The sequence below is a fragment of the Mandrillus leucophaeus genome, unplaced genomic scaffold (assembly GCF_000951045.1).
Source record: "Mandrillus leucophaeus isolate KB7577 unplaced genomic scaffold, Mleu.le_1.0 Scaffold62, whole genome shotgun sequence".
Classification (NCBI taxonomy): Eukaryota; Metazoa; Chordata; class Mammalia; order Primates; family Cercopithecidae; genus Mandrillus; species Mandrillus leucophaeus.
Window position 1 is genome coordinate 5895055 of NW_012106697.1, and position 25644 is coordinate 5920698.

Below are 25644 nucleotides of genomic sequence, written 5' to 3' on the forward strand. Positions count from 1 at the left end.
ATCTCAGTTCCCTGCAACCTCCAACCCCCAGGTTCAAGCAATTCTCCTGCCTTAGCCTCCTGAGTAGCTGGGATTATAGGCACCCCCTACCAACCTGGCTAATTTTTGTATTTTTAGTAGAGACAGGGTTTTGTCATGTTGGCCAGGCTGGTCTCCAACTCCTTACCTCAGGTGATCCACCCGCCTCAGCCTCCCAAAGTGCTAGTATTACAGGTGTGAGCCACTGTGCCCTATGCCCGGCCCCCTATATTCTCTTTTATGCATTTTATGATTTTTAGCTCTTTTGTTTAGATCTTTAATCTACTTTAATTGTTGTATATAGGGTTAGGTGGCAAGGGTCCAGCTTCTTTCTTTTGCATGTGAATATCCAATCTTCCCAGCATGATTTGTTGAAAACACTGTTCTTTCCACCGTTGAATGGTCTTGACACCCTTGTTGAAAATCACTTGACCATATATTATTTCTGGGCTATATTCCCTGGGTCTATATGTTTGTCTTTATGCCAGTACCACACTGTTTTGATTATTGTAGCTTTGTAGTAAGTTTTGAAGTCAAGAAGTATTGAGTCCTCCAACTTTGTTCTCTTTCAAAATTGTTTTGGCTATTTGGGGTCTCGAGATTTTATATGGATTTTGGGATGAGTTTTTTTTTTTATTTCTGCAAAAAACTGTTATTGAAATTTTGTTGGGGATTGCATTGAACCTGTAGATTGCTTGGGGTAGTACTGACAGCAATATTAATTCTTCCAATCCGTGAACATGGGATGCCTTTACAGATACTTGTTTTCTTTAGTTTCTTTCATCAGTGTTTTATAGTTTTCATTGTAGAATTATTTCACCTCCTTGTTTACATTAATTCCTAAGAATTTTTCTTAATGCTATTGTAAGTGGAATTTTTTCCTAATTTTGTTTTTGGATTATTCACTGTTAGTGTATTGAAACACAGCCGATTATTGTGTGTCGACTTTGAATCCTGCTACTTCGCCGAATTGCGTAGTTTTAAGTGTTTTCATAACTCCCAGGATATTTTCCCTGTGGCAGATTGTTTCCAAGTTGAGGGATGAAATAATCCTAATAGAGAAAGAACGCACAGACCTTCAGCTGCACATGGCAAGAACGGATTGGTGGTGTGAAAACCTTGGCATGTGGAAAGCCTCCATCACCAGTGGAGAGGTAGGTTTGACTGCTTTTCCTCTTAATTTATTTTAAAAGTTTGACTTTATTAAAAAAGATTTTATCCTGAAGAATGAAGATTGAGGGTAGAAGACTTATGCTCATTCTTTTAGACCATATTTGTCCTACCTTCCTTCCCCCATAATTTTCACTCTGGTTCGCTCATGACTGGGAACTATACAAGGCTGCGTGGTGTAAATCTGATCTCACTCCACTTGAAACAGCACGATTTTCCTGTTCACTGGAATTGAAAGCAACTTTAATGTCCTTGAATTAGCCGTTTATTTTTCCATTGAGGGTTGAAATGAATCTTGGAGATGAAAAACTAAAAATGTAAGTGCATCTGATTGTTTCATCCTACTGACTTCAATTGCTTAAATTTCAGTATCTCTAAAATCTTCAATGAATATATTTTTTGAATTGTTTTGCTTTTTTTTTTTTTGAGGGATATGAGATAAGAGTTTGTAGAATATACTGTATCCCTTTTCATTTGTCTATAAAAATAATTTCATTTAGGAGGAAAGATGCTTATAGGAGTTTACGTCATTACTGTTGACAACTTCCTTCTCCCTTGCCCTACTGTCTGTCAGGTGGAAACCTGGAGATGAAAGTCATAGAATGTGGTCGTTTGCATAACCACATTATATGCAAATATCAAGGTCCTGAGCAAGAGAGTGCTTTTTTGGTCCTCAATGGTATTTCGTATGACTTATCTTTGTTCTTCCCTGCCTTTCCATCAAGCCAGTGGCTTGACACTCTTAGGGGTTGGGAGAGGGTCAATTCACAACCTTAAATTTATCTCTAGGTTGGATAGCAAAACAAAGCGTGTTCTCCAAGACCTACCTGAAAGGACACACAGTACATGAGAGCCTAACCAGGTGCCTGCTGCATGTCCTTGGCACTTGCTGGTGCTCCCATTAAGCTAAGCTGCTGAACAATACACATTTCTCCATGGAAGGTAGGGAGCAGTGGATCAGGGAAGGTCATGCCCAACCTCGGACTCCCACATAGAAACCCTCAGTAACTGCAGGTAGTTATTGTTTGGGTGGAAGTGTAGGAAGGTAATGGGCTCAGGGGAATGTCATGGCAAAAGCTGCTACAAGAGGCTGCTGGAGGACAGAATACAAATTCTGTTATCTCCTCAGTTTTGCTTAGAGCTGGCCCTGACACTTCACAGCATATTAAAATCATCTTCCAAAGGCAAATATTAGGGGAGGCAGAAAGGGAAGGAAGGAACGGAAACCATCACAGGGCTCTGTGCCCTGGCAGTCAGTTGCTGCTAAGGAGCTTGCTGAGGTACTCTGGCCGGGGAAAAGATAGTGGAAATGGGAAAGGGGTACCTGACATCTGGAGCTCACAAAGCAGTCCCAGGAAGGTGCGGAAGATGCATTTTCATCAAGCCAGACATGCCTGTATTCTGTGCTAGCTGACTCATCAGAAGTGTGGTCTTAGGAAAGTCAGGTACCCTGTCTGTACCTCTACTTCCCTATCCTTACAGTGGGGTTATAATCCTGCCTCAGAGTGGGTGCTCAGTGAACCTCTCATCTCTTTCCCTTGCCTTTCTTACTGACTCTAATTCAATTTATGATGCTAATTCAAGCTCAAATTCAATGCATTTTACATTTTTTTCTTTTATCTTCTTATGTTAAGTATAGTAGTGGCCTATTCTGGATTATTTTGTGTGTGTGTGTGTGTGTGTGTGTGCGCGCGCGCACACACACAGAGACACACACAATCTCTCAGTTGGGAGGTAAAGGAAATTTTATCTCCCGGTGTAAAATTTAATAAGAATAGAAATCAGGGCTTGTTGGATCCTGAAATTAAACTGGAGGTGCCCTCATCCTTCTCTGAGAGAGGTTCTGATGTATTTGATGCCTGTTTGCTTGCTATTAATTTATTTTCAAAGTAACACAGGATGAGCCTGCTGTTTAGTTTTCTTTTGCTGTGTAACACATTTCATGCTTAAAGCAACACCCATTTATTGGTCACACCTCTGTCAGTCTGGAGTCCAGCTCAGGGTGCCTTGGCTCCCTGCCGGCTGGATCACAGGCTGAAGTCAGTATGTTTCCCAGACTAAGGTCTTGTCTGAAGACTCAGTAAAACTCACTTCCAAGCTTATTCAGATTGTTGGCAGAATTGAGTTCCTTTGGTCATGGAACTGAGATCTCTGTTCTCTTGCTGGCTTCCTTCTTGGAATTTGAATCTTTCTGACTTCCTTTCGTATTACTGGCTAGCAAAAACTCTTTGCTTTTAGGTTAGGCCCACCTAGGAAATCCCCCTATTTTAAGGTCTACTATGCCATATAACGTAACTTACTCGCTAGAATAAAATCTATAATATTCACAGTTCCAGGGATCCTGCAGGGTACACCATGAGGAGGGAAATCTCCTTAGGAGGACACTGATAAATCTTCCTGCTGCATCCGTTCACCATGCTTTTTGTTAAGTATCGATTTTGATGTTTTCCCCAAGGTTACAGAAGAGAACGGTGAGCAATTGCCGTGTTACTTTGTCACGGTAAGCCTACAAGAAGTTGGAGGAGTTGAAACTAAGAACTGGACAGTCCCCAGAAGGCTCAGCGAGTTTCAGAATTTACACCGGAAACTCAGTGAGGTATGAATACTCGTGAATGCAAGATTCTAGAATTACTGCACAAGAGCTCGTTTCCATTTTTACACATAAGAAAACTGATTAATCTTCGTCCTTTGCTGTTGATACTGGCACAGTGGCATTTTCATCCTGACATTTGGAAATTGACTCATAGATCAAACCATCTAGTCTAGCCTAATTCCATCAGGACAGATAATTGTCTGATTTTCATTGTAAATCGCCAGAGAACCCTAGAGCTGGAAGAGACCTGAGCATCATCTACGTCTCTCACACCTGGCAGTGGCCGACTGTGATTCATTGATGGTAGCGACATCAGTTACGAGTTGCAGCAGCAGAAAGAACGAACTGCACTGGATTCTCTCACATACACAAGGGAGGCAGTAAGGTGCAGTGCTTGGAGCACAGCCTCTAGAACCAGACTGCTCAGCTCTGAATCTCAGCTCTACTCTTCATGGCTGTGTGACCTGGGATTTATTTATTTACTTATCCTTACATATATATATATATATTTTGAGATGGAGTCTTGCTCTGTCGCCCAGGCTGGAATCCAATGGCACGATCTCAGCTCACTGCAACCTCCGCCTCCCAGGTTCAAGCGATTCTCCTGCCTCAGCCTCCCCGAGTAGCTGGAATTACAGGCATGTGCCACCACGCCCAGCTAATTTTTGTATTTTTAGTAGAGACAGGGTTTCACCATGTTGGCCAGGCTGGTCTCGAACTCCTGACCTCAGGTGATCCACTCACCTCGGCTTCCAAAGTGCTGGGATTATAGGTGTGAGCCATGGTGCTCGGCCTGACCTGGGATTTATCATTCACTTGCTTTTTATCTCTTTTTCCTTATCAGTGAAAACGAATACTAATAGTGCCTACCTTATGGGGTTGTTATGAGAATTAAGGGAATATGTGTATGTAAAGCATTTAGAAGAATGTGTGGCACATGGTAAACACCATTGTGTTTTTTGGTAGTAGCAGCAGTAGTAATGAGCACTGTTTCATAGACCTTTGGTTTTGGTTTTATTTATGTGTATGTGTATATGTGCATTTTGGATTGCAATGTAAAATGTCTGAAAGCCACTAATCTAGGTTAATTCTTTTATTTGAGAAATGAGGGAAACTGATCCCAGAGCTTAACTGACTTGTCATAGGACATGTACATAATGGCTAAATCAAGATTATTAATAGAATCTTACTTTTAGATTATTCTTCCTACTTGTCCTCAGAAATTGCTGTCTTCTCTAATTCTCCTTCTGCTACGGGTCATTGCCTTTCTTCCCCAGCAGTGAACAGTTCTTCAATTATTTCTACTTGAATTTAGGTCCATTTTTCTCTTCCTCAGCGTGAACTGATACTGGTCAAACTGTAACTGTCACAGGGTCCAGCTGCTCGCTGCTTGTAGAAAGAAGCTATCATCATAATAACAAGAGTGAGGTGTGACAAAAAGAGAGTGAGATTTTATTATCCATGCTAGCAAGGGAAGGAGTGGGCAGAATTCTTACTAAAACTTTCCACCCTCAGCCAGGCACGTTGGCTCACGCCTGTAATCCCAGCACTTTGGGAGGCTGATGTGGGCAGATCCCTTGAGGTCAGGAGTTCAAGACCAGCCAGGCCAACATGGTGAAATCCCCATCTCTACTAAAAATACAAAAAATTAGTTGGGTGTGGTGGTGCACACTTGTAGTCTCGGTTTCTCTCAAGAGGCTGAGGCAAAAGAATCACTTGAACCTGGGAGGCGGAGGTTACAGTGAGTCAAGATCATACCACTCTACTCCAGCCTTGGCGACAGAGTGAGATTCCATCTCAAAAATAAAAATAAAAATTTCCACCCTTCAATTGTGGAGGGAACCCAGGGGATTTTAAAGAGAGGGTTTGGAATGCAGAAGAGGCAGCGGGACTAGGAGTTGTCAGGTGGCGTGACCTGCCCTGATGGCTCGTCTTGAATTGTTGTTCCATCCAGTGAAGCAGCCGGCGCCACTGTGGCCGGAGGTGTCTGGTCCGCATCAGGATGTGGCCCTTGAAGCTTCTAAGGAAAGAGATGACCAGATAAGGAGCGTGGTGTGTGCTTAACAAGCATGTGGGTAAATCAGTGTGCATAAAGCATGGGAGCATGGGATGGGGAAAGAAAGGGAGTGGAGGTTCACAGCACATTCCCAGGCTGCGCTTCAAAATGAAAGGAGACACATACGCAGCCTGTCTCAAAGTTACATCTTGAGATTAAGGAGAAAGGAGGAAGGAAAACAAAGTTTGAAAACGCAGTTTGAAGCCACGCTGCTCCTTTACAAAACCTCATGGGCACCTCTCAGACTCCTCTTCTGTGAATGAAATGTGTCTCTTTTCTTTAACCTTGTCCCCAGAGTGATTTTTTAACCTGTTTTCATCACTACATACTATAATTTCTTCAACTGCTTTTTAAGAACAGTGACCAAAACTGAATGTCATGCATGCTACATTTCTCAGACGACCTTTGGTCACCTTTGCAGTGTGGAAAGCAAAAATTTGTCTCAGTATAACAATGAATTTTCCCCAAAGTTGTTGAGTAAAATTGATACTACAGAAAAAATGTGTTGTTTTCTCTGTGAAAAACTATTGTGAAACCAAAGTTTAGTATCAAAGCAGGAGGAAAAAGAGTTGAGGGAAAATTTTGAAATGTCTTCGGAAAGTAAAATTTACTTAGACAATCAAAACAATTACATGGAAGCATTAAAAGAAACAAACATGGGAGTCCATGCCCGTCCTGTGCCCTCTTTCCTCATCTGTGGACTGATGGCTGGGCTGTTCTCTTACCCCGGCCCTTTCCTACGCTGTGAGTTTGCCTGTTGTGAGAACGCTTCCTGTCGGCAGCTGTGACAGGAAGCACCTTTTTGGGTACTTTGTGATTCTAGTCTTCCCTTCCAGCTCTCACTGCCTGTTTCATTTCTCTAAAATTTCACAGAGTTGTTGTAAGGTTGTAAGGGTGAAATAACACATGCCATGCTTCTAGCACAGTGTCTGGTAGAAGGGAGGACTTAATCCACGAAGGGGGCTTTTTTCGTACTAGGAATGTATTTTGTTAATATACTTACAATCTATAGTTTGCCACTGAGAGGCAGTAATAAGGCCGGGAGTGGTGGCTCATGCCTGTAATCCCTTTGGGAGGCCGAGGCAGGAGGATCGCTTGTATCCAGGAGTTTGAGACTGGCCTGGACAACATAGACCTTGCCTCTACCAAAAATTTAAAAATTAGCCAGGCATGGTGGTGTGTGCCTGTAGTCCCAGCTACTTGGGAGGCCGAGGTGGGAGAATGGCTTGAACCCAGGAGATCAAGGCTGCCGTGAGCCATGATCATGCCACTACACTCAGCCTGGGTGACAGAATGAGAGCCTGTCTCAAAAAAAAAAAAAAAGAGAAGAAATGCAGTAATAGAGCTACAACCCAAGTTTTCTTTGTTCCGTTGTTTTCTTTTGTTAACTTTAGCTTTTTATGGAGATGTTATAAACACAACACCTTCTAGTTGAAAAACTTTCTGTGAGCCAGGTTTCCATTTGTCACATCATGTGCCGCTCCACGTGGTGTGCAGGTCCCTCGTACCAGCCTGGCCGTGTGACTTCCCAGCTCCCGGGGATCTGTAGGTTTGAGGATGTAGGTTTCCATCAGTTTCCGTTACTCCCGATTCTTCAAGCCTGATTAAAATGGGTAGGTTTTCACCTCAGAGGAACAAGTACAGGAGGAGGAGATTTGTTTTGTTCTAATTATTATTGTTCTCAATCTTTTTTTAAGATTAAAATGTAATTTCAAAATACTAACATTTCATTTTTCCCCCACAGTGCGTCCCTTCTTTAAAAAAAGTCCAGTTGCCTTCTCTTAGCAAGCTGCCTTTCAAATCTATAGATCAAAAGTTTATGGAGAAGTCGAAGAATCAATTAAATAAGTTTTTACAGGTAAGCAAGTGAAAAATGTGGGATATGAGAGAAAAAGTTATTTGGGGTTAAACTGTCGTCATTCTAAGAGCTTGGTAGTTTGGTTTTTGTTCTCACAAGCCATGCTAGATGCTAAAAAAAATCTTGGGTGTTTTTTTTGTTTGCTTTTGGTTTTTGTTTGTTTGTTTGTTTTTGAGCCAGAGTGTTGCTCTGTCACCCAGGCTGGAGCGCAGTGGCCCGATCTCAGCTCACTGCAAGCTCTGCCGCCCGGGTTCACGCCATTCTCCTGTCTCAGCCTCCCGAGTAGCTGGGACTACAGGCGCCTGCCACCACACCCGGCTAATTTTTTGTATTTTTAGTAGAGATGGAGTTTCACCGTGTTAGCCAGGATGGTCTTGATCTCCTGACCTCATGATCCGCCCGCGTCGGCTCCCCAAAGTGCTGGGATTACAGGCGTGAGCCACCGCGCCCGGCCAGGTGTTTTTTTTAAATTAAAATAAAATGTACATCTAAAAAGACACGTAAGGGTGTAACTGTCTCCATTTCACAAACTGAACACACCCATGTAGTAGCAGCCAGTCTAACAAACTGATTTTTACCAGCAGCCCCCGGCTCCCTCCCATCACTGCCCCCCACCAAAGGGAACTGCTGTCCCAGCTTCCAGCACCATGGATTAGTTACAGTTGTCTTTGAACTTTATGTAAATGGAACCGTATAGTGTGGATTCCTTCGTTTCGGACTTCTTTCACTCATTATGTTCACAGGACTCGTCCATCGTGTCATCTTAGTTTGGATGATTCGTTTTTGTTGCCGTGAGAGGTTTTCATTGTGTGAATACACTGCATTCCAAAGTCATTCCATTGTTGACGAGCCTTTGGCTCCTTTCCACTCTGAGGCTTTTACCAAGAGTGCTTATATAAACATGTAATACTTGTCTTTTGGCAGATATATGTCGGCTGATGCCCAGAGATTAGGATTTTTCCGTTTTTCTTCATGGTCATAGCAGTTTTTATACCCTCCCCAGCAGTGTGTAAGGGTTCTAATTGCTCCACATACTCACCAACACTTATTTTTTGCCTTTTTCTTCTTAGCCATTTTGGGTGTAGTGGTATCTCATTGTGTTTGGGATTTTTGTTTTTTCTTCTTTTTTTTGAGACGGAGTTTCACTCTTGTTGCCCAGGCTGGAGTGCAATGGCGCAATCCTGGCTCACCGCAACCTCTGCCTCCCGGGTTTGAGTGATTCTCCTGCCTCAGCCTCCCGAGTAGCTGGGATTACAGGTGCCTGCCACCACGCCTGGCTAATTTTTGTGTTTTTAGTAGAGATGGGGCTTCACCATGTTGGTCGGGTTGGTCTCAAACTCCCAACCTCAGGTGATCTGCCCACCTGGACCTCCCAGAGTGCTGGGACTCCGGGCGTGAGCCACTGCACCTGGCCGTTTGTTGTGTCTGCTTTTCTGTTGTGCTGCTGCTCATCCTTTCCATAATGCTTTATGGGTTTGTCCACAGTCTGGATATGAGTTCCTTGTCCGATCTTATGTGCTACAAATACTGTCCCCCTTTCTATCGATTGTCTTTTCCTTAATGATTTCTTTTAATGTACAGATGTTCTCAATTTTAATTTAGCCCACTTTATCATTTTTTAAAAATTATTTTATGGTTAATGCCTTTTGTGCCTATTAAGAAATCTTGGCCTACTCCAAGGCCCTGAAGATATTTTCTTAATTTCCTTTAAACACTTTATTATTTTCTATCAGTCTGTTTTTAAATAATAAGGCCAAAGGTGCGCTGTCCTCAGTAACAACCAGTTTTTTTCTTTGCTGCACCATCTATATTCAGAGTATAATTGTTAATCACACCTTGGCTCTTAAAGCCCTGAAGTTCTCAGAGGCATGGAACTTTGCCTCATAAAACAAGTTTTGCCTATGCAGTAGAAGCTAGAAATTCTGAGACTGAAAAAAATACTCTGCATATTTGTATCCTTTAAAGAATTCTTTAAATTGACATTGCACTTGTACGTATTTATGAGGTACAGTTTGATGTTTTGATACATATATATATATATATGTTATGATCAAATCACAGTAGTTAGCATATCCATCACCTCATGCATTTATCATTTCTTTATTTTTTTGAGACAGACTCTTGCTCTCTTGTCCACGCTGGAGTGCAGTGGCGCAATCTCAGCTCACTGCAACCTCCACCACCTGGGTTCAAGCAGTTCTAATGCCTCAGCCCCCCAAGTAGCTAGGATTATGCCACCATGCCTGGCTAATTTTTGTATCTTTAGTAGAGATGGAGTTTCATCATGTTGGACAGGCAGGTCTCGAACTCCTGACCTCAGGTGACCAATCTGTCTTGTCCTCCCAGAGTGCTGGGATTACAGGTGTGAGCTACTGTGCCCAGCCACATTTATCATTTCTTTGTGGCGAGAACATTAAAAAACCTTTCTTCTCGCTTCTTTTTGATATATAATACCTTACTGTTAGCCATAGTCACCCAACTGAGCAATAGAACACCAGAACTTATTCCTCCTGTTAAATTGTAACTTTCCAGCCATTGACCAATCTCTGCCTCCTTACCTCCCCAGTCTCTGGTAACCACCTCTCTCTGCTTCTAATATATCAATTTTTTTTCAGATTATACAGATGAGCGAGGTCTTGTCTTTCTGGTTTGTTTCACTCAACTTAGGTCCTCCAGGTTCATTCACGTTGTTGCAATTGGCAGGATTTCATTCTTCTTTATGGCTGAATAATATTCCATCTTGTTCAATCTTTTGACTTCTCTGAGCCACACTGCAAGAAAAAGGATTGTCTTGGGCCACACATAAAATACACTAACGATAACTGATGAGCTTTAAAAAAAATCACCAAAAAATCTCATAATGTTTTAAGAAAGTTTACAAATTTGCATTGGGCCACGGGTAGCCCACAGGCTGTGTGTTGGACAAGCTTGATGTATGTATACCACATTTTCTCTATCCAATCGTCTGTTGAATGCCTAAGTTGATTTCATGTCTTGCCTCTTTATTATGAATAGTGCTGCTTTAAACATGGGAATGCAGATATCTGTTTGGCATACTGATTTCATTTCCTTCGGATACATATCCAGTAGTGACATTGTTGGATCATATGGTAGCTCTATTTTTAATTTTTTGAGGAGCCTCCGTACCATTTTTCATAATGACTGTACTAATTTACAGTCCCACCAACAGTGTACATGGGTTCCCTTTTCTTTCATATCCTTGCCAACACTTTTGTCTGGTGTGAGATGGTGTCTCCTGGCTTTGATTTATATTTCCCTGATTCATGATGTTGATCATTTTTTCATGTACCTGTTTTCTATTTTTATGTTTTCATTTGTCTCTATTCAAGTCCTTTGCCCACTTTTTAATGGGATTATTGTGTGTGTGTGCGTGTTTTGCTGTTGAATTGTTTGAGTTGTTTTCCTTCATAATTGAATATAATTTAAGGTCAAAGATTTACATCTGTAATTATTTCCCTATTAATATGCTGCTTGTATTAAATTTGAGACTTACCATTAGTATCATATCCTGCTATTTTGTGAAATGTTAGAGAGTAGATGAGGGAAGGACATCAAGGTAGGGGGAGAATATCTCACTCCTTCTGATCCATCTTCTCATACAAGTTGAACTGACCATTTAATTCTGAAAAACAAAGACTGCAGCGTTCCAGGTCAGGGAGGGCAGTAGGGGCACTGCCCATCCCCCTTAATCTCCTTCTCAATGGTGATGGCAGGGCCTGCCCACCTCCAGGCCAGTCTTCTGCAGGGTACATGAATGCCGATGGTGCTCCATGGACCCCTTGTCCCCAGCGTGGCAGTATTGGGCCCTCTCAGAGGTGATTTTTCTAGGGAAGGTCATAGCACTTGTCAGGTCGTTTGCCATCTCAACAAATAGGATGTTGCCGTCATGGACCAACCCCTCTGGAACTGAACCTCCACCTCCCCCAACACTGTGTCATCAGAGGCATAGCTGGCTCCTGAGTGTTCCGTCTCCCTACGTGGCTGACAGTTCCTGTAGGTTTACTTATTCCTAAGCCTGACGTCTTATAATACTAGATGTGTAAATATTCTGTGGTCACATTGTTAATTCTGCCGTCTTACCGTAGCACTTGCTTGTACATAGACAAGCTCAATTTATGTTCTTCTTTACTCTCTTCTAAGGCCAGGTAAGTACATACAGAACTTTCGGAACTTTCCAGTTTGAGGGCCGGTAGAAACTTATATATGGCCAGGTGCGGTGGCTCACACCTGTCATCCCTGCACTTTGGGAGGCCGAGGCAGGCGGATCACGAGGTCAGGAGCTCGAGACCAGCCTGGCCAATATGGTGAAACCCCATCTCTACTAAAAAATGCAAAAATTAGCCGGTCATGATGGCACGTGCCTGTAGTCCCAGCTACTTGGGAGGCTGAGGCAGGAGAATTGCTGGAACCTGGCAGGTGGAAGTTGCGGTGAGCCGAGATCGCGCCACTGCACTCCATCCTGGATGACTGAGTGAGACTCCATCTCAAAAAAAAAGCAAAGAAACTGTTACATAATTATGTAAACGCACACTGCCTGGAAAGTGGCAGCACGGGGAAATGAAACTATTGCCTGGCAGGTAGTGCCACCATGTGATAACTCAAAGTTCTTTTTTTTGGCTGATGTACAAAGTCTGAATATAACCATAAAAGGCAATTTAGAGGTATCCATGTGTAATTTGCAAAAATTTAAGTTGGTCAAACACAGATGAGGGAAAGTTGTATTTCACAGCACCTGGGATCTGTGAGCTGGAAAGTAAGAATCTTCCGCTATACCAGGCGGTGCAGAGTGGAGTGAGTTCTACCTTCGGCATAGGTGTCTCCCATGAGCGGAGTGATTTGGGCACTACTAGTTAACGTGGAGAGGATTGTTTGCCATTAAGATCATTAAGAGTTGATCTTATACAGTTTGTTTCGGGGGAAGGGGAAGTGGTTTTAGGCTCAGAAGTCTGAGGAAAGTAAATTTGTGACAGCTCCGCCTTGCTTGCCTTTGCTCGTAGCTCTCAGCCGCACAGACGGTTTCCCACACTGGAGCATTAACCCTCTTTCTTCCACAGAATCTGCTGTCAGATGAAAGACTGTGTCAGAGTGAAGCACTTTATGCCTTCTTGAGCCCTTCTCCTGACTACCTCAAGGTTATTGATGTGCAGGGGAAAAAAAATTCCTTTTCATTATCCTCATTTTTGGAAAGACTTCCTCGCGACTTCTTCTCCCACCAGGAGGTGAGCCGTCCAAAGGGTGAACCACTTTTGTAGCGTATTTCAGCAGATACTAAGCTCGTGCTCCTCATGGGGGGAAGCACATCCCTCCATTTTCAGCCATCATCACTGTCACATTTTGAGGCACCTGCTTGTATTTCTGTATCTTAATTCTTCCAAGTGACTCGCAGGGGAGGACAGAGTGGTTTTACCACTTCGGAGTTGGTAAGTGAAAGGAGGGTAGGAAGTTCTGCAGGAACCCCGCTACACACGGGGCGCCAGTCCCCAGGTCTAGGGAGGCCCAGTGTGGGCCGTCGTGGGTGGGGGCGGGGGATTCATGCTGAAGGTTCAGTAGAGGAGGTTGTGTTTATGGAATAGGCTGGAGGTCGTTGGCCTGGACTGGCGGCTTTGTGCTGTGCTCTAATGGAAGATGAGGTACAGCACAGAAGCGGGGAGAGGTGAGGTTCACGCCAGGCTGAGAGTTTAGGCTGTATTCTCAGGCATGAAGAAGCATGGGATATACTGAAGCAGGATGATCTGGCAGTAGTGTGTGGATAAGGGAATGTATAGAGCCTGCAGAGCTTTCGATCTCATCTTCTGAACCCCAGACTTCTCTCCAGAGTAGGCTGTGCATTCCTGTGCACACCACGGAGGTACCTTGCCTGGCCCTCTTGCAAATTGCACAGGACCACCTCTGAAATGTGGCTTCCCCTCAGTCCACTGCCAGATGTCACTGCCTCTTCATTGGAGGTGGCTTCGAGTTTGGACAGAGGAACTGATGGTGAAAAGGAGCACACTGCTCTTCTGCATTCTCAGCTGGCGCGGAAGTCAGCACGTCCCACAGAGCACACCCATACCTGCTCCGGTCCACACATCTACCCATGGTCCCCCAAGCATCCCCCCTCTTTCCTTTACGTGTCCGTCTTTACCTGGCTGGCTTACCTGTCTCACCTCCCTTTTACTCCTGAACCCCTGGAGTTGACATATGGCTCAGTCACTCTGTGAAGTGACCTGAAGCTGCCAGTGGCTTCCTCTCAGTCTTTACCTTTCTCAGCCTCTTTGAGGCGTTTGCTGTTGCTGGACTTCTGTGATGCTGTGAGGTTTTAGGGAACTCCTCCAGCCTCTATGACTTCCCCGTCCCTTCCTCTGCTCGCCTGATGTAAGTACCTCCCACAGACCTGCCTGGGCCCACGTTTCAGCTGCTGCCTCTACGCAAACATTCCAGTACACTTCCTCAGCTGCTTCCAGCACCTAACGTCGGCACCTCTGGGACAGCACTGTGTCCTGCCCTGTGATAACATCTGCCTGTGTGTCTGTCAGTCTCCCCAGAAGGCACCTCACACTCGTTTGCACTAGCCTGGTGCCTGGTAGATCATATGAGTTTTTAACTGAAACCTGCTGATGTGCAGATGAAGAAATGGGACTAGCCGAAGGACAGAATAAAAGCTTAAGTCACAGCTTTAAAAATAACCAAATTACTTTAAAATGCATGTTTGTAAAAAAAAAAAAAAAGTGAATTTAGAAATATTTACTTCCTGCTGTTTTAAGGGAGAGAAAACTAAAAAATAAAATAAAATAAAAGCCTTAGTTTTGAAATTCAAAATGGTTAGAAAACGATTTTATTGTCTGTTAATTCATTATTAATTAACGATTATTAATACAGTGACAGATTTTTTTTTTAATTAGCTTATTTTAAGCCTTGAATAAGGCTCTAGAATCAAGCTTTTCTGATTCTGTCCTCTGTGTTGAGAATGGATAGTTTCTGCATGAAAACTGAAAAATTAAGGCTAAAATATGAGTAGATAGTTTGGGATTGACACTTGAAAAGGGAGAACAACTCTGCCAATTTTCTTGGATAAGTTATCTGCTTCCTGTGACTTTGCTGCATTCCCAGGAGGAGACAGAGGAGGACAGTGACCTGTCAGATTATGGTGATGATGTGGATGGGAGGAAAGACGCCTTGGCTGAACCATGTTTCATGTTGATTGGGGAGATTTTTGAACTTCGAGGAAGTAAGCTTCTTTGTTATTATTTAGTGGTATTTGCTAGTTAAGTGGTATACGTAATCGTACATGCACATGCATTTAATATCCCTTTATTGCTGAAATGCATCAGACACGTATTTATATTCATGCTTCCATTCATTCAACATAGCCTTTTAAGAGCCAACCCAGGCCGGGCGCAGTGGCTCACGCCTGTAATCCCAGCACTTTGGGAGGCCAAGGTGGGTGGATCATGAGATCAAGAGATCAAGACTATCCTGGCCAACATGGTGAAACCCCATTTCTACTAGAAATACAAAAATGAGCCGGGCGTGGTGGCGCATGCCTGTAATCCCAGCACTTTGGGAAGCCAAGGTGGGTGGATCATGAGGTCAAGAGATCGAGACCATCCTGGCCAACATGGTGTAACCCCATTTCTACTAAAAATACAAAAATGAGCTGGGCGTGGTGGCGCATGCCTGTAATCCCAGCTACTTGGGAAGCTGAGGCGGGAGAATCGCTTGAACCTAGGAGGCGGAGGTTGCAGTGAGCCAAGATCGCACCACTGCACTCCAGCCTGGGTGACAGCGAGACTCTGTCTCAAAAAAAAAAAAAAAGCCAACTAGACACTATGCTACATATACCACCCCAAGACAGATATCATCTGTGTCCTAACGTAGCGTAGCATCCCGATTTACTTTGCACCATGTTCCTCACTACAGAAGGTTGGAATCCTTTTTATGTGACTTGGCGTAGCTTCATTGCCATTCACTAAAAGGTATACAGAAAACTGTTCTGCATAGCACAGTAAGAATCCTGTTGTTAAGAGCGAGCTTTGGTGTCAGGATAATTCCATGGCAAGGACGTGGGAATGCCTCTGCCCTGTTTTTCAGCTACCGTTTTTCCTCTTGAGCAGTAGTTCTTCATGGAGGGAGGGAGGGACATATGGTGATGTCTGAAAATGTTTTTGATTGTCATACCGTGGAGTGAGGGGTGCTACTGGCATCTCGTGGGTAGAGTCTGGGATGCTGCTAAACATTCTACAGTGCTCAGGACAGCCCCGCGGCAGAGTTATCCTGCTCCAAATGACAGCAGTGCTGGAGTTGAGAAATCCTGCCCTAGTGATTCCTCAAGGAGAGATGTATGTAGAAGAAACCACTGTAAAATGGGGATCAAAGTTCTGTTTCTTTAAGAGCTGTACAAGTGCCTCTCCCTGAAAGCATCACCTTGGTGACAGGTAAACTGGACTCCCTGGCTTAGTGTTGAGCGTTGAATAGGACTTAATACTACTCTCCGTCCACACGTTCACAGCTCCCAACACTCTAAGTCTTGACACCAGCAGACTTTGTCATACCTGGAGCCTCAGTACCAGCTAGAGATATGGCGGGTGCCCATGGGCACACCTGACCACCTCGAAGGGGAAGCAAATGATAAGAGCAAGGGTTAGTAAGGCTCAGTAATGGCACCAGCCAGCCAAACAGTGCAGCAGCAATGTCCTGGGCTCTGTCGTTCACATCAGCACCTTTTCCCTTGAGGCAAAGGAGTAGGCTACCAGTTGGTCTTACATAGGAAATGGGGCCGTGGATCCCTTCTCATTTATAAATCCCTTAACATGTCACTTAAAGAATTGTTAACAGATGAAAAAATTTCAAGTGCAACTTGAATTTGTCTTCTGTGTCTTAATCCTCAGTATCTCCTACAATGCCTGATCCATGGTAGGTGATCAATAACATGCCTGGATGGATGCTCTGATGAGTGAATAGGCAAGAAAAATGTTAAGTGCCAGAATGAATTATCTTTGCTCTCTTTGCTCATTGACCTTTTTCTCCTTCTGAGCCAAAGCTAAGAGAAGGTATAATGTCAATCATCAAACACTTTGAGAGCCTCTGAGCCAAAGCCAAGAGAATATATAATGTCAGTCATCAAACACTTTGAGACCATATGTTTTAGATACAGATCTGTAGGGAAACAAAAACGTATCAGATGCAGATTCTGCCATCAGTGAATTTTCAGATTAAGGGGTCCAAAAATGTAATTCACATTAAGCGATAGACAAAATGAAATTCTAAAATGCAGGCAGAGATTTACACATAAGGATATTTTAGCATAATTACAATAATGAAAAGTTGAAACTAAGATAAATTTTAGAAATGGAAGATAACTTATTGAAGAAGTATCTATATGGTGGCATATCATCCACATGTAAAAACTCCTTTCAGATAAAAAACCTAATAGCCTTTCAATATTTGGGATGCTTTAAGACATACATAGTGATGTTTAACTTGATTCAATATAGACAAATAATAATCTACCCAAAGTCTGACTCTTCTTTGGTGAAATGTGGCCCATTAAATCATGCATCTCCCCAGTTTCCTATAGAGTTGATAAGAATGAGGACCCTGTCCTAGCCTTCATCATTGTTTTTGTCTTTGCTGTTGGTACAGAGCTTAAGAGACACGGTAGGCGTGTCAGAGCCAGTATCAGCCAGAGCAGGGCTCCTCACCATGCCTGCAGCATGCACTTCCTCCATCTCTGCCTGCTCGGAGCATATTTGGTTTTGCTAGTGGCATTTCAGAGAGAATAAATAGAACCTCATTTATAATGAGATGTGATCTATTCGTCATCAGCAGAATCCTAGTGCTCGTGCAGCTGCCTCTGTGGCTTTGAACAAACAAGCCTTTAGAGTAATGGGGCTCGTGTGTGTGTGTGGATCGGGGGGTATTGGGGACTAGGGAAGGTGAGGGAAAAATAATAGAGTAAGGGGCTATCAGTGATAGAAAATTTGTAGCAAAATGAGTTTTGGTTTTTGCTCTACTATACAGAAAGGGACCAGTAATACCCCTGCCCCTTTCTTTTTAAAAATAACCCCTTGGTCGTCAGGCACTCTTCCTAGAGTTGCACTTGTCCTCAGACCCTCTAGGTATGAGCCACCTCTTTCCTGCCCTAGAAAGGCAAAGTGAAGTTATCATCACTGACAGACGCTCATCCCAGCCTCAATGCCAACCTAAAACGAACACGTCCACGTGCTTGGCAGCATTCCGGCAAATTCCATCAAAAAGTTTAAGACATTTTTGAGGTATGGTTCCGACTCTAAGACTTGACTTTACATGAGGGATTCATACTACTTTAACTGGATATTTTGATCCATTAAAAAAATTAGAAATGGCTTTAGAGTATATTGAAGTCTAATGCCAAGTCTGTGTTTTCTATGATTTTTATTTGTGTGGTTGCCCTTGTACAGAGATGTCTGGGAATTTGCCATTGTTACTTTTTCTTAGTGGATATAAGAGCCCTGAACTCCTGGCCCCATTATGACCGAGTCTGAATTTCTTATTTCCTCGTATGTCAGTAGCCAAACACTTCAATAGATGGAGGTGAATATATAAATGAAAATTTGGGTTTAAGTTCCAATTTGTGAACCTAAAATATCCTCATAGCATTTCTTTGCCTTCTGTTGGTTTATGTTCATTTTCTATACCTATAAAAATGTGTCTCTATGTCAATAATAAAAGTGTAGATCTGTAGAACCCTTCACAGTCTTTTTCACACACATGGGGAAAGACCTTCAGTGCAAAGAAAGGCACATGTTAATACCATCCTTTCCAGAGGAGGAAATTGGGGTTCAGAGAAGGTGACTTGTGCCCTGCTGCTGGGGGGTGGCACTGGGAGACTACAAATTCATTTCTCATTCAGGTTCTGGCTCTCCACCGTTCACTTACCCTCTCCCAAATACGTGGTCTATATAAAGTACACAGTGATCTGCAAACTGCTTCAAACGGGAACAGTTAGACCCGTCAGTTCATTAATATTTCAAAATACTTGACTACAGATGTTTCTCATTCCGCAGTGTGTTCAAAATTGGGTTCAGCAAGCAGACAGAAATCTAAAATAGAATTACACTGTGTGCTGGCGGAAAACAGACATGTCGTCAATAGCCCAGGGACAGATGAAGTACTCTTTCCACTTGCGAGCTCAGCTGTTGGGAGGCATTGAAACACTGTAAAAACTCTGGTTTCATCTCATCAGTTGCTTAGTAGAAAATGAAAGCCTAGTCAGAAGAGTTTTCCTGAGCAGAATTTTGCTAACCTAAACCCAAATTCTGCAGATGTCGTAGTCTTGACTTGATGGCAAGACTCAAATGATCTTAAGTGGTAAGATTTATGCTTTGTACAGCTATGAAAATGTCCCAAATTGTGATACCCTGTGATAAAAAGTTTTCCTCTGGTTTCTGTTTTAGTGTTTAAATGGGTGAGAAGAACATTAATTGCCCTCGTTCAGGTCACTTTTGGAAGAACCATCAACAAGTGAGTTGTATGAAATTAATATTTGGATCCATGCCGTATTCTTTTGCCTTGACAGTCAAATTACCGTATGATCTAGCAGCCAGTGATTTAACTGAAAGTCTTTTATTTTCTCTCTCTTTTCATTTCTGATATGATTCTAAGATTGGATAGGAGAATCGGTTTCTGAAAGAATTTCTCCCACAGAATGCATGTGGCGAGTTAGATAAGAAAAGCTTGAGCTACTTCCGCACTCTGACGGGCGCGGGTCAGGAGGCTGTGCTCTGTAAAGCTCCCCTTTGATCACCACACTAGTTTGAGTATCTTGGGTAGAATGTTTTTATGTCAAATAATGAGAATCAGTTTAAGGTTTAGACTCTAAGCCAGAAGGAAAGTAGGATGAGCATCACATGGCAGGCATTTACTTAGAGGAAAATACAGACCACATATTAAGGTTTTTAGAGTTGTCTAGCACTGAAGTGCTAACTCTTCTTGTTAGTTAATATCTGAGTATCCACTGGGGTGCATGTGTGGCCCTGTCATCTAGCACTGTTACAAGCCATATGTATATTCTAAGCTATATTATATTATCCATATACATAAAGGTATTATATACTTATACCGGTCTTTCACTGAGTGTTCTAATGTTGCTCATAAAAAGTAGTCCACATTTTGATCATTCATTTATGAAAGCCCTGGGTTTGTTATTGAGAACTCAGTTCATACAGTCAATTATTATCAGTTTCTAAGAAATTATTGGAATTTTTTGTAACTGCAAAGTCATGTAGCCAATAGAAGTTGAATAGATTTAGATCGGTTTAGGCCTGAAAGGGGGTCTTAGAGATTAGTCTAACTCCTCATTTTGTTGGTGAAGAAGTGGAACCAAAGAGATCAACTGCTTGTCTGAAGTCACCAGACCCGTTAGCTGACCTAACCTGGCCTCCTGGCCTGGTGCCTGCTTCATCTCTATACCTGGGATTTGGAAATACTGTTATCAAGATCTTTTATATGGTAACTCTATACCCAGAATTCTTCACAAGATAAACATTATGATTTCCTGCAGAATAGGAATATGAGTCAGCTTCTAGAAATTTAAAAAAAAATCACTTTTTGGTATAACAAAATAAGTTTTAAGGTGAAATTATCAGATTTTCCCAAGTGAAAGATTTAGTGGTCAGACATTGGTACAAGGTTAATATGATAGTTTTACCAAATAAAGCTTATAGATTTTTATAGGAAACACTGTAAAGAATATTTGCTATTTTTTTAATTGATTTGCCAATGAATATATTTTCCTTGTGGTCAGAAACAAGTTTACTTCTACCTAAGGTTAAAAAAATATAGTTTTAGTTGGCTGGACACAGTGGCTCATGCCTATAATCCCAGCACTTTGGAAGGCCGAGGCAGGCAGATTGCTTCAGCCCAGAAGTTCAAGACCAGCCTGGGCAACATGGTAAGACCCCGCCTCTACAGAAAATAAAAAAATTAGCCAGGGGTGGTAGTACACGCATGCCTGTGATTCCAGCTCCTCAGGAGGCTCAGGCAGGAGGACTGCTTGAGTCCAGGAGGTCAAGGCTGCCGTGAGCCACTGCATTCCAGCCTGGATGAAAGACCAAGACCTTTTTTCAAAAAAAAAAAAAAGTTGTAGTTGTCCATTAGAGGCTTCTTTAGTTGACGTAAGTATCATAGGCTTTTGTTCTAATCAGAAAAAATGGCCTGTTTACTTTTTTGTTTTAGTCTAAGGCAAACAAACCTCTTTTGTATTGACAAGCCTTAGATAAAGAAATTCCCCAAAAACTGCCAGGCACGGTGGCTCACGTCTGTCATCCCAGCACTTTGGGAGGCCGAAGCAGGTGGATCACTTGATGTCAGGAGTTCAAAATCAGCCTGGCCAACATGGCAAAACCCCATCTCTACTAAAAATGCAAAAATTAGCCAGGCATGGTGGGTGCATGTACCTGTAATTAAAAGAAATTCCCCAGATGGCCTTCTGTTTCTCAGTACTCAGGACTTGCTAATTTAGTTTCCTTTTCAGTTTCAGCAAATCATGCATACTTTCCTTGCTCCTATTTATGATATTGGCTCTTAATTATAAAATGAGCAGCCGTGGGTTGTGAGTGGTGCATAACATCAGGCAGTTATTTTCACGGGGATGGAGAAGAGGCACGTGTAGAGGATTTGCAGGCTGTTGATTTCAGTGGGCTTTTTGTCAAGTAGTGATCATGGAGCACATGGTTCTTTGCTATTTTTGCCTTCAGCAGATGATGACACATCATGAAATTAAGCAGCAGCACAGTGTGTGTCTCTTGCCTTGTAGACTACAATTTCACATGCTAGAATTGCTTCAAAAGCATCGGACGGGCTTCGGCTGATAGAAAGTCAGATCTAAATCGGTAGAAAATAACTTAGATGATGACCTTTATGAAGAGTCACTTCCTAATCTCAAGTTGTAAACTGAAATTTTAGGAAGGTAGGCAGGCAGGTCAGCAGATGCTCTCGTGAACCACAAATTCCGTTAAATTAATAAACTTATTTTATATGGTCTAGATTTGAATTGCACAGTTCCAAGAAATATAGAGAAGAGTCTGGGAGATGTGCAGCTATAGATGGAGATGACAGTGTAGTTTGACTCATAGTGGAGTTTAGATGTACATTCAATAGTGACTGACTACTATGTGCAAAGTACTGGACTTGAAACATCTATTTAGATACTATCTGAAAACCTTACATTGTCCATTTAAAATTCTGGTTGGAAGTCAGATTCTTCAAGGGCTTTTTTATGTATTATTATTCATGAATTGGGTTTGAAATGTGAAGTCTTTCTGGCACAAATAGTCTAAGATGATTCTTTCCCCTTTTCGACGGAGAGACTTTCTCCTCCCAACCTCACAACCACTCTTGGGCTCTTTGAACTGTGTGTAGTTGTCTCTTGACAGCAGAGGACCTGTAACTGGTTAGAATTTGACTAACGACTGGCCCGGTGCGGTGACTCACGCCTGTAATCCCGGCACTGGGAGGCTGAGGCGGGCAGATCACAAGGTCAGGAGATCCAGACCATCCTAGCTAACACAGTGAAACCCCGTCTTTACTAAAAATACAAAAAATTAGCTGGGCGTGGTGGCACATGCCTGTAGTCCCAGCTACTTGGGAGGCTGAGGCAGGAGAATCGCCTGAACCCAGGAGGCAGAGGTTGCAGTAAGCTGAGATTGTGCCACTGCACTCCAGCCTGGTGACAGAGCGAGACTGTCTCAAAAAAAAAAAAAAAAAAAGAATTTGACTAATGACTGACGAAACGGGGTTGTGTGGAAGACCTGGGTAACCAACTCAAATGCGTAACTGTGCAAGCCAAATGCCTGCCACCCAGTTTTCGTTCTTGTGGAATTTTGAAATTGGCCACATAGCGGTGTATCTGTGAAAGGGACTGTCTTTTTCCTTGCCTCGTGGGCGTGTGAAGTGCTTTATGTGGATCCGAGTATCCTGCCCAGCATTCTCTGCGACAGCAACACTAAAAGACAGCTGTGGAAAGCCTGCTCCTCCTGCAGGCCTTCAGGACCTCAGGGAGGTTTTCCAGACCACTGCTAACAGTCTTTAAATGGATTTATGTTTTCACCTTATAACACTTCATGGAAATGTTGCAGTCTGCAGACAACTCAATCTCTCTGTTCTTGTCTTTATAGACTGAACACAGCCAACATTTGGAGAAGTTAGTGCCAATGACAAAACTAGCTCTAGGAATAAATGGTCATGCAGTATTACCAAAATAAAAAAATTGGCCAGGCGTGGTGGCTCACACCTGTAATCCTAGCACTTTGGGAGGCCAAGACTGGTGGATCACCTGAGGTCAGGAGTTCGAGACCAGCCTGGCCAACATGGCGAAACCCCATCTCTATTAAAAATGCAAAAATCAGCTGGGCGTGGTGGCACGTACCTGTAGTCCCAGATACTCGGGAAGCTGAGGCAGGAGAATCACTTGAACCTGGGAGGCAGAGGTTGCAGTGAGCCGAGATTGCACCACTGCATTCCAGCATGTGTGACAAAGCAAGACTACATCTCAAAAAATAATAATAATTAAAAATATATATAACTTTCAGAGCCAGAGTTTAAAAAATCCAATTCCTGGTTTTTTCATCAAACATTTAGATCAGGCTGTATCTTAACCTTCGCATTGATAAGTGCCTTTTGAGAGCAGGGTACACAATTTCTAAAAACCTCATCCAAGAAATCTTCTTCTCTTAAAAGACAAATCCGGGACACAGTCAACTGGATTTTCAGTGAACAAATGTTGGTTTACTACATCAATATTTTCCGGGATGCTTTTTGGCCACATGGGAAGTTGGCACCACCGACCACAATCAGAAGCGAAGAGCAAAGTCAGGAAACAAAACAGAGAGCGCAGCAAAAGCTGCTTGAAAACATTCCAGGTGAGGCCTGGGCTGTTACAGATCATGAGGGAATGTGAACCCCATTGAGGTGATTTTCATTTATGTCTTGCAGGAACCGTTTTTTACAATGAAAAAAAAAAAAGGATCATACTCTTTTAAGCCATTTTTTGTCACTTGCTAAGAAGTTATACTGAGAATGTTAACTTGAAAAATGTTTTAGAACAGATAATAAACTTTGTGTTTTGGAAATCCTGCTAAAGTATAGTGTTTTGAGAGCTTCATTTTTAGCAAAATATTAACATTTTAATTATTACAATTAGTAGTTGCAACATATTAAAACTGTAATTTGTATAAATGCCTTATGTTGAAAAATCCTCTCCTGAAGCATTTGCGAGAACTGACCATTCATGTTTCTCATGCCTCCATGTCTTTATTGACTGAATGTGTATAATGTTATATTCCTTTCACCGCAAAGCTATGCACTGAGCACTTTATCAATAGCAGCATAGAATATAAACTTAATTTTTCAGATACGCTTCAGAGCCTTGTTGGACAGCAAAATGCCCGCCATGGCATAATAAAAATATTCAATGCACTGCAAGAAGCAAGAGCCAACAAGCATCTGTTATACGTGAGTAAATTAAAGCCCGGGGGTTTTCTACTTCATTTTTGTCTGTTTCTTCATTTAGTTAGAAAAAGCATGGACCCCAGTGACTGCACGCTTGCATTCTCACAGACTAGTCATTTCCCTTGACTTTTTTTTTTTTTTTGAAACAGAGTTTCGCTCTTGTCCCCCAGGCTCGGGTGCAGTGGCGTGATCTCGGCTCACTGCAACCTCTGCCTCCTGGGTTCAAGCAATTCTCCTGCCTCAGCCTCCCGAGTAGCTGGGACTACAGGCGTGCACCACCACGCCCGGCTAATTTTTGTATTTTTAGTAGAGACAGGGTTTCGCCATGTTGGCCGGGATGGTCGCTAACTCCTGACCTCAGGTGATCTGTCTGCCTCGGCCTCCCAAAGTACTGGGATTACAGGCAGGAGCCACCGTGCCCATCCTCCCTTGACTTTTGATATAACATTGCCGCCTAACTGGTTGGTTTTCTTATTTCAGCAAAGCCAACTGTTTCCCAGTCATCTCTCTGATTATAGTTACCAATATTAAATACTGTTTGAGAGTCACTTGTTTACTGAGATTATTTCAGACCTAAAATTACACTTTTCTCTTAGACGCAGATATTTATTTTGAATAAACCCTTGGAGAAAAACATTTTTCTACTTTTTTCCTTCTTTCTTGGTTCAGGTGCTGATGGAACTGCTGCTAATTGAACTGTGTCCTGAGCTGAGAACTCATTTAGATCAACTTAAAGCTGGCCAAGTTTGAGACTGCACAAATAAACCACCAGAAAAATGTCTGTGTAATAATAGACATGAAACATTTTCCTCTTTTCCACAGAGGGCTTGACTGAGAACCATACTGATTTTTATTTTAGTTACCTCCCTCTAGTTTTATGTGAAATAAGCAGAATCGGGGAGGATGGGACTTAGGCTGTGGTAGGCAACAGAAAAAAACTTCTACTGATTTTTATTTAATATAAATACTTTAAAGATCAACATACTGATTGAAATACAGATGTTAATATGTGAGAACCTAGGAAGTATTTTAAATATTTATGAAAATATTTTGTTTTAAAATGAACTATGAATATTGTACAGTTAATTTCCTCACTGAGGATTGTGAACTTTCTTATATTATTTCATGTATATTGAAGAACATTGTTGTGCAATGCTTTGTGTAAAGTTATTGTGAAGATTTTATTGTCTTTATTTTTACCAAAGATTTCCCATAGTTTTAGCATTCGAAGCAATAAAATATAAAAATGAATCACAGCGCTCTATGATATTTAAGATACTTATATCTCAAAGAGGTTGAAACTCTACAGGCAGTTCAAATATTTATTGAATGCCTTTTTAGAGAAAACGCTATGCACTTAACTACTTCTGCAGGGAAGCAAAAGTTTGCTGCCTTCTCCAGAAACAAAATAAATCTGTGAAAATATATGATTTTTAGTGAGCAGAAAGAGCCAGATTAGTG

At 42.3% G+C, this 25644-nt stretch overlaps 1 protein-coding gene across 1 annotated transcript in view; it reads left to right on the forward strand.

Moving 5' to 3' along the window:
• SNX25 (sorting nexin 25) overlaps window positions 1-25439 on the forward strand; it is a 163053-nt gene extending 137614 nt beyond the window's left edge. Inside the window, exons 11-19 of the mRNA XM_012000177.1 lie at window positions 1041-1172; window positions 3644-3784; window positions 7582-7695; window positions 12771-12935; window positions 14806-14923; window positions 19131-19197; window positions 23413-23594; window positions 24086-24186; window positions 24853-25439. Coding sequence (XP_011855567.1) covers window positions 1041-1172; window positions 3644-3784; window positions 7582-7695; window positions 12771-12935; window positions 14806-14923; window positions 19131-19197; window positions 23413-23594; window positions 24086-24186; window positions 24853-24933 — 1101 coding nt within the window. The 3' untranslated portion in view covers window positions 24934-25439. The remainder of the gene's footprint in view (window positions 1-1040; window positions 1173-3643; window positions 3785-7581; window positions 7696-12770; window positions 12936-14805; window positions 14924-19130; window positions 19198-23412; window positions 23595-24085; window positions 24187-24852) is intronic.
• Window positions 25440-25644: the final 205 nt, after the last annotated feature.